The sequence below is a fragment of the Trichoplax adhaerens genome, genomic scaffold (genome assembly GCF_000150275.1).
Source record: "Trichoplax adhaerens TRIADscaffold_1 genomic scaffold, whole genome shotgun sequence".
Lineage (NCBI taxonomy): Eukaryota > Metazoa > Placozoa > Uniplacotomia > Trichoplacea > Trichoplacidae > Trichoplax > Trichoplax adhaerens.
Genome location: NW_002060943.1, coordinates 6966046 through 6976055, shown reverse-complemented (window position 1 = coordinate 6976055; position 10010 = coordinate 6966046). Strand labels below are relative to the sequence as shown.

The 10010-nt window shown below is 34.0% G+C and overlaps 1 protein-coding gene across 1 annotated transcript; it reads left to right on the top strand.

Annotated features, from left to right (window-relative positions):
* Positions 1-433: 433 nt before the first annotated feature.
* On the top strand, positions 434-6276 carry TRIADDRAFT_18215 (uncharacterized protein; the record flags this gene model as incomplete). Its single annotated transcript, XM_002108718.1, has 9 exons — positions 434-668; positions 1322-1825; positions 2207-2770; positions 3021-3067; positions 3270-3407; positions 3589-3762; positions 4672-5790; positions 5885-6080; positions 6197-6276. The coding sequence occupies 9 exons, from the start codon at positions 434-436 to the stop codon at positions 6274-6276; spliced, it is 3057 nt and encodes a 1018-aa protein (XP_002108754.1).
* Between the last annotated feature and the right edge of the window lie 3734 nt (positions 6277-10010).

The window sequence follows — 10010 nt, the reverse complement described above, 5'->3', positions numbered from 1 at the left end:
GAATTAATCTACTGCATACTGTGCAATATGCATGGAGAACTACTGTACATTCTTCTTCTTTTATGATACATCTACAAGGGCGGAAAAGAGTCTACGTCAGCAGTTTTTAAATTGATTGGAAATCACATCCTCCAAATTCTTAATGGGCACAGTTTGGCATCCAATGCGATCAAAATGTCATCGATCCAGTAGAGTCAATAATAATAATAGTTTTATACGATAGGATAGATAATACAGTATTATGCAGTAGGGTAATATTAGAGAGAAGGATAGTCAAGTATTATACAGTGTTGTGCTTGCCAATCGATTGACCTTCAATAACTTTTAACATATTAGAGAGAAGGATAGTCAAGTATTGTACAGTGTTGTGCTTGCTAATCGATTGACCTTCAATAACTTTTAACATATATATATATACACAAGCTGGAGAATCATGGATGCAACAAGTCAAGATAATGTTGATGACCATAAGGAGGAATTACTAAAGCCGAGGGCTTATCAAAGTGAATTATTAGAAGCTGCTTTACGAAGTAATGCTATCATCTGCTTGAATACCGGCAGTGGTAAAACCTTCATTGCTGTTATGCTGATTAAAAAGTTACAACACGAAATTCTTCCAAAGCCTCTCGATCAGGGTGGGAAGAAGACCTTTTTCTTGGTCAATACAGGTATTAAGTTAATCCAATGATAGCTTTGCATCTATATTTTGCCTTATGATACGTACATTACTGGTAGCACTACTATCGTAAACAACGTCTACATCAATCTACAAATACAAGATGAAGGAATCATGATTCACGTGTTGTTCATTAGCTACTTATTGACATCGAATATCTTCTAGGATAACATACGATACTGTACTACTGATTCAGTAGTTGCTAACAATTCTTTGATACTTTGGTGTGATTGATACCCAAAATTAAATGTATCCGGATAGTACTGGAAGATAGAGTTAATCTAAACGTTGCCATCATGACCAGGATCCAATGTATACGTATCCCATACTTCGATGCTTAATCTATTAATATCCATGGATTGCTTGCAATGTACAGTATTGTCGCCGTACAACTGTACTATATATCTACAACAGTTCACGACTACTCTATTTGCAATTTTATTTCGTGTATAGTATAGCTATTGGCTTAATTGCAAGCATGCATATGAACTGAAGATGCAGTCAATCCATAATAACGCTACGATGCGTATTTCATAATTTCAATTTTTAATTTCTGTTTACTGCAGCATCAGCTGCAATCGTCAAAGTTATTATTCGAGTAACAACGATTAATTCTTGCATGTGTACTTATCTTGATCTATTTAGTTCCACTAGCCAGGCAACAAAGCGATGTCTTGCGTAAAGAAACGCCTTTCAAAGTTGGTGACTATGTAGGAGATGATGTTGACCTGTGGAATAAAACAAAATGGGTTTATGAATTAGACTCTCAGCAGGTCTTAGTTATGACTGCTGATATCTTAGCACAAATTTTACAACACGGCTATATCAAAGTTAGTCAAATTAATTTATTAATATTTGATGAATGCCATCATGCTGTTGGAAATCATACGTATGTACAAATTATGCGTGACTACGTATACAAGGAGCAAAAAAGCAAGCCCCGAATATTTGGTATGACTGCGTCTGTCTTTCATGGTAAATGCAGAATTGGTCAAATCGAAAATAAAATTAGGTCATTGGAAGCGATATTATTAAGTCGAGTTGTTACTACTTCGTACCGACAAGACTTGGCAAATCATAGTACAAAGGCTGAAGAAATGTTAATTCCTTACGCAATCAACTTATTAGATAACCATCGCCATAAATTAAGTGAGGTTATATCGTCGATACGTAATATCGAGGACTGGATAAGTAGTTTGCCTAGCCAAAATAAACGAATTGTGGATTACAATATGAATGATACGTCAAGTAAGAAAGTTTTAGAAGGATACGTCAAAGATTTTAAAGCAACGTATGAAGGGCTCGGAGGGTACGGATTATATCTTATCATCAACTCGGTCATAAATGAGCTTGTAAAAGTCATTAATGATCCTTCCAAATGGAAGCTATATTCATTGTTCCTAAAGAAGTTATACCTTATACAGAAAGAGTTACAACAGGCTGGACTGGATCATTGGGAGTCTGTCTATCAACAACCAAAGTTATTTACACTCTTTAATGAACTTCATAAACTTCTATCAAATTTGGGAGATAGCAGAAATTTTTGTGCGATTATCTTTACTGAAAAGCGCTGTGTTGCTTATGCTTTAAGTTCTATACTAGACAAGGTGGCTGAGCATGATAACGCATTTTCCTGTATAAAAAGCGATTTTGTGGTTGGCCATGGTACTCGAGTATCTTCTAGTCTGGTAGCTACTAATATGTCCCATAATCAACAAACTCGTGCCATTAATAAATTTCGTCGGCAAGATGTAAATATATTGGTAGCGACCAATGTGCTAGAGGAAGGAATAGATGTTCCTAAATGCAATTTAGTCGTTCGATTTGATGAAATTAAAACTTTTGGCTCATATCTACAAGCCAAAGGTAGAGCTCGAGCTCAACATGCTCATTATATAATACTGGTGGAAAAAGATAAAATAGCTGACGCACGGGATCAATTTTCAACGTGGTCGTATCTCGAGAGGTACTTGCAAGACCAATGCCAATGCAGAGCTGTTGGTACTGAAGAAGATTATTTAGCTGATGATAGTTTAAATTTAGTGCCCCCATATGAAGTTGAATCTACCGGTGCTAAAGTCACAATGTCAAATAGTGTTAAGTTGCTACATTGGTATGAAAATATTATTCTTTGATTTCAGATTTCCTTTGATTATGATTTATTCATAAGAGTTAATTGATACAAGTATGTAGAATAAAAGCTAATCTGAGACTAGAACTGTAAATGATTTGTATTACCGGTACATGTACAGGTACTGTAGTACGCTACCTCAAGACGAATATAGCGTACCGGAGCCGGTCATTACCTTGAATAAGTCGTTCATGATGCCAGGAAAGATAAAAGCAACCATACAGTTACCATCTTCTTCTCCTCTGCCTGACTCCATTACTGTAAGTAAAATCCACTACAACTGGGATCGGTAAAGCTAGATATAAGAATCAATGTTATTTGCTTCATCATTTTATCGTTTATTGAATAACTTGGTTCATTCAAGTAATATCAAATGTTGAAAATTTTTGGATTAAAAGAAGCTGTACGAGTTTCCAATCCAGATTATTTTTATGGCTAATAATCTATGTTTGAAATTCATAGGGCCCTTTAGCGATAACTGAGAAGCGCGCAAAGGCTTCTACTGCGCTGCTAGTATGCCAGGAGTTACATGAAATAGGACAGTTAGATGATAATTTAGTACCTGTCAAGTACCTACAATCTGAATCATTCTCGAAAAATGTATCTTTCGACGATGATAGTGACAATAGTATTGACAACAAGGCAACGGTAGAAGATGCTATAGGCAAAAAAGAAGTTTCATGTCCTCAAAAGGTAGGATAAAGTCATCTGATATGTAGGAAATTATTCTTTATATTTTTTTCGATAGTATCTGTTAATTATATGCATACGTAAATTATAGATTCCAGCAGTACTGAATGATTGCCATCCAAAGGAGAAACAAGATCTTTATCTCTATGCGCTGGTTATGAAGGCGTTACCACCATACAAAGCCGTGAATATCTTTGATAAAGTCAATTTTGGTATAATACTATCGCACAAGCTGCCGGAAGTTAGCATGATTTATAGAAATACAGTGATATAGTGGCAACATAGATATCGTATTACTCGCAATGACAGTCAAAATTCTGTTAAATTATATTTGGTGTTAGCGACAATATCTGTAATATGCTTTTTTTGTTGAAGACTTAATAAAATCATGCTGTTATTTCTCTAGTTACCCTGTTTTAATTTGTATACCTCCTACGGTGCGATAGAAGCTTCCATAAAATTAAGTTGTCGGAGAAAGATGGTAACTTCAGAACAATTATTACAGATTCACTTTTTTAATAAGAAAATATGCACGTTTGCCTTTCAAATCAACAGAGATGACCTGAGATACAATGCTCGTTTTAGTATTTCTGGTTATATGTTAATCCCAATTATTGTGAATTCTACAACAGGAAATGACTTGTATGTAAACTATTACCAGAATCATTAGTTGATAGTTTCGATCACGTTCTTATATGGATATTAGTTGTCTTCCAATAATTGTTTTAAATTAATTAATTTTTCTGTTCTTCAATTTAGTGATGCGGATATCGATTACAAATACATCGACGAAATTATCAAATATCGACAACATTATGTCGAAATTGATTGTACCAAATTAGATATGCTTAATGATGCCCTAGTTGTTCAAAATTATGGCGACTATCCAGGTATGTATGAAATCAGAGAAATTTGTAGACATCGCTCACCAGAGGATAACATGCAAGGCGATGACGACTGCGATAAGAATTTCATGACATATTACAAGGAGAGGTATCATATTACAATTAAAGATCCAAAGCAACCTTTGTTGCTTGTTAAAAAAATTTCGAAAAGACGTAATATGCTACGTTCTAATACAGATGCTAAATCAGTCGATATCAGTAACGAAAGTTACATATCTGATGATGAGATTCAGTTAACCTCAACGAGTAACATTCCAATTACAGATAAGCAATCAGAAACTTCTAGTAAAATAACAGAATTAATTCCGGAATTGTGTAAAAGATATTTCCTATCAGCATCTGTTTGGAAGGTTATAACATGCATTCCAAGTTTTCTATGGCGAATGGAAACATTGTTATTGGCTCATGAACTTAAAGATGTGTTATTCGGATCTATCCCTATTAACGGTATTAGCATAAGTAAAAATCAAACTTTTACACTGAAGTTACTGGAAGCGCTAACATTGGCTGAGGCTGAAGATGATATCAGTTTAGAGAGATTAGAATTTCTGGGCGATTCATTTCTGAAATTTATTATTGCAGCAAATTTGTTCATAAGTCACCCAAAGTATCATGAGGGACAACTTACAAATGAGCTTACAAAAATTGTTCGCAATGATAATTTATTAAAGCTTGGTAAATCAACCCCTATTTGTGAGTATATTATAGGAAAGCCATTTAATCTATTAAAGAATGAAGGGTGGATACCCCCTGGATATAAATTACTTTCAAGTAAGGTTAAAAATCTAGATGAAAAAGTTACTTCAGACTTAGATGGTGATAAAGCTGTGACACATCAGAAATTTAGTAGTAAATCCATTGCTGATGTTATGAAAGCAATCCTGGCGGCCATCTTACTTGAGTTTGATGAAAGACATGCAAAATATTTTATCTCTTGGCTTGATAAAGATATTAAATTTACAATAAATGCAAGTGCAGCATCGCTGTTGCCAGATGATGATAATATATCCAGTAATGAAATTAATAAAATATACGAAACGAATAATCTAGAGCGACTGGAAAAAGTGATCGGGTATTCGTTTCAAAATAAGCTTTTTATGATTCGGGCTTTAACTCATTCAAGCTATCATCATCATGATATTGCTATAGAATCCAATCAAAAGCTAGAATTTCTAGGTGACACAATTCTGCAATATATTATAGCGAGACATTTTTTCAATAGCCATCCGGATGCAAAGCCAGCTAAGCTACATGACTTCCAAGAAGCTATTGTAAATAATAAATGTCTAGCGGTCATTGGTATAGCTATCGGCGTTTCTAAATATGTATTTCAAGAATCTCCAGACTTATTCAGGGATATTGACCAATTTGCTAAGATTATTACTTGCGTAAGATACTTTATTGGGTGATGATTGATTATCAATTAATTATAAACTACACCTATGTCATGCGCAATAAAACTGATTTACTTTTATGATGTAGGATTATATGATAGACGATGAAATGAATTATAATGATCGGACCGAAGCACTTTTCGAAAACTTTACGGAAGAGGTTAAAATTCCAAAACCTGTATCAGACGTTGTTGAAGCTCTTATTGGAGCTATTTATATCGATACTGGAGAATCAATCGCAGAAGTTACCAAAGCATTGATGCCACTCCTTCAGCCGCGAATTAGTAAGTTAAATAGCAGTGAGTGGCTTTATCAAATTATACAAAGTTTTTTGTATAGTTTTACCAGTACATCCAATTCCTGACAATGATATAACTATTACTTTGTGTTTTGGTATCAGGCTTAGTTTTACGTGATATTCCGATATCGCCCATTCGGCAACTGTACGAGAAAGTTCCTGAAGGTGTTTCTTTCGTGTAAGTAGAATATTGAAGCATAATTTCCTATTTAAGAAAAGGATAAGAATAGTTTTAATGGACTTTTGAGCACCGTTCATAATGTCTGTTCGCTTAAATAATACTGTATACCATTATATATAGAAAAAAAGGAATTGATGGACTAAGTCACACAATATCATCAAGTTTAGCCAATGGCAAAGAATATGAGGCAAAAGCAACAAATTTTAAGCAAGCTAAGAACATAGTTTCGGAAACTGCTCCAGCCGATCTAGGCAATCGTGGCCAATAAGTAATATCTTAATGTTTGATATGAATCCTTGCCTTATATGAATAAATAATTTTAAATTGAATATTGGCTTATGGTCTTGTCACTGCACTGTACTGTATCAAGGTAGTTGGGACGAAATGGATACGATCATCCTGTGTACAGCAAGGTTTAGAAATGGCGAGATATGTTACACAATTTGCTGTATTTCGTGTTAACTCCAAAGATGTTGGTGAGCCACGAATATAATGCGAATATAACACAAATTAGATCATTCATCTTATTCATTTTAAAAGGAATGAAGATATTTTTAATACTCTCACGATTGATAGAAAAGAGTTCATGGTAATTTAGATTTCGTACGATGATAGATGTTATGGAAATACAAAAATTGCTATTTTTGTTTATAATTATTTGGTTGGATTGCTTGCAGAGGAGCTGTAAATCGAACTAACTTACCTGTAATCTTGAAAATCTTGATTATGTCCTTTATTTATCTTGACCGCTGTATATTTCGCGCGAAATTATATTTTATATACGAATTTATTATTTTTGGGGGCTCTTACTAACAGATTGTACGATGCGTAAGCTCGTTGTAATTATGAGTAATATTAAAAATTGTTTGTGTGAATTGACGTTTTATTAATTATCATTTCTTCATATAATCTGTTTAGTCTTTGATTAATATGATAATGCACAGCTATATAGTCTGTATTGGTAATATTTATAATAATTCATAAAACTTTAGAAGGATAGTTTTACTTTGTATACACCAGGAACTTCTGACGAGATTATAAAAGGCTGGTGCCTGAAAATCACTTTTTAGTTACTTAGTCGGTTAGTCAACTAGTTTATCAATTACTATTGAATTGTCAAGACTATAATCTTGGTTGTCAAGATTTCTTCAGTAATAGTAATAATTCTCTGACTACCTCGTCTACACTATCAGTGACGCTATAACTATGCTATGGTAATCGGTCGTTGGAACTGATCTATTTGGTGATATAACTAATCTCGTCTCTTTAAGTCAATAAGAGACTTTTTTCGTTAGCGTTAGCGTGTGTAAGCTACGGTACAATCACGCATCCAAATTTAGAAGGCTTTACTTTTCGAGTAAGCCCTTTCAAATACACGACGCTGGTCGCCCGACGCCCATAATATAAAATTTTATATTTTGGGCAACCAGCGGCGAGTTTTGGAAAGGATTTGACCAAATAGGTCTAGTTCTTGATTCAAAGCTAGGTTTTCGCCCCCCCCCCCCCATGTGAACGCACCATTACTGTGTCGTTCATATGCATAAGTGTGAGATATCAAGAAAAACCTATGTTATTATATTCCAGGTATAAATGTTGCGGACTCGGACTCCGTAAAAATTGTAACTGGCGTGCAAATAAAAATATAAGAAATCATTGCGAAGGATTGTACGAAAACTTAATAGCTAAACTAAAGTAGAAACAACATAGGCTAGAGCTAACTGCAACCATTTTTATTTTTACTTATATTTTGAATCGTATCCATGAAAATTTAGCCGTTCGATAGATTCTAAAATATTAACGTATACCGTAGGCAGAATTGATTAAAAGTAGGAGTCACTGGTTGGTGTTACTTAGTTCTATAAGAAAGTTGATTTGATTTTATTATTACGGAAATCATAAAGATAGATAATGAGTTAGAATACTGTAGATCAATTTATAGACGAAGAAGTGGGGAAGTATGAGTAAGAAGATGACGATCAGTGAATTTTTGGTTGTGCTAGCTTATAGTAGTCGAAGTTATCATGGTAAGAATCAGAAGAGTAGTATGGAAGTTAAATGCAAAATATGGTAAAATCTTTGCAAATGTAAGCATACCGAAATGCTAAGGAAGGCTAGAAAAGAAATGAAATTCGTTATCGCTCTACTTACATGTGGAGTTGATATTTTTATTATGGAAATGATTAGAGTTATATCGAGATTAACTGATTAATAATACATTTATAGTATCTATAATAAAAACAGACAAAAAGATTAGAATTGACCATGACCATTTTGAGAGATGTTAGCATGTTGAAAATTGACGTTGCCATAAAGTCAATAATTTCAGGATGGACGAATATAGTAATATCCTACCATCTTGTTTGTCTATGGAATAAATTTGGTCTACAGTATACGAAGTGTACACATGCAAATAAGGATGAAACGAGAGAATTTTAACGGCGGTTTAAATTAATTTCGGTGGTATTGGAAATAACAGCCCTATTAGCTGGATTTGTATTCAAGTATACGGTACGATAAAATACTTGTCTGCTCTGGATTTCGAAATAATTGAATGAATGCACTTGTATTCACTTTGCATAAGCACTATCGAAAGTTCATAGCACTATATTTGTATGCGATCGATCAAGAAAGCAACAAAGTTATCATAGATTAATTAGGAGCTTTTCCCTTTCGATTCCTTTCATGACAATGTTTAATGAATTTTATTGAAAGACACAACAAGAAGTTGTTTACGACGCTATGGAAACTATGTGTGATAAATCTCGCCTGTATAAGATATGTAAAATAGTGAAATATTAACGCTGAAGAAACGCTTATACGAATTTTATCGAATTGTTGAAAGTATTTATCACCTTGCAGTTATCAAATTCTGACAGTATGAAATTATTAAAATTTCATCTTGCTTAAATTCATATATTGCGATAGATTACGGTTAATCTTGTAAGTTTTATTGGTTAACAACAAGTTCGAAAGATTCTACGTTGCATTACAAGGTAAGCTAAAGCTTCTTCTAGTGGTAAGAAAAAGTCTTATAGCATCCTTATGCTGTTTTGGCTGCTGAAAATGTGCAGTAAAACTTGACGACATGTGTACGACTTAGTTGGAGTTGTTTTCCACTACATACCTTCAAAATAAAATTGGCATCTTCAGTTGAATAATTGTCCGCGTACTTTTAGCCTAGTGATAATAATTATACTCGAATATAGCTATGACTCTTTAGAAATATTTTAGGCTATGTGAGTTTCAAATAATGTCGCGAGTTCGATCCTGCTTGTACATTAGCTTACTACAACTAAAGTTACCTATACAGAATATCGTTATGATGGCGGTAGCTTAATCAGTTAACAGGTAATCTTTCAATTTAATTCATAATTTCTCTTCTAAAAACCTACTTGAAATTGACGGTATTCATGGCATATTCTCAAGGCGATCGCTTGAGATTGTTGGGGTTGGGCACAGTTGATTCGATGCCAATATCTCTACCTGAATAAAGTCTAGAAAGAGTTGATTTGGAAGCGGATCTATCGTCCTATTAATCATGGGTAAATATTGAGAATTTTCAATCCGCTACCCTCATATTTGATGCTTGAGGCTGGGGCTGAAGGGGTCACTTCGGATTAAAGTTATGATCTCTTTCAAGAAAAATCTGCAATCGACGTGTAATTTATAATTAAGACCTGTTGGATATTTTTGGAAAGGGAGAAAATTGGATACCTAAGATTTGACACTGCGATC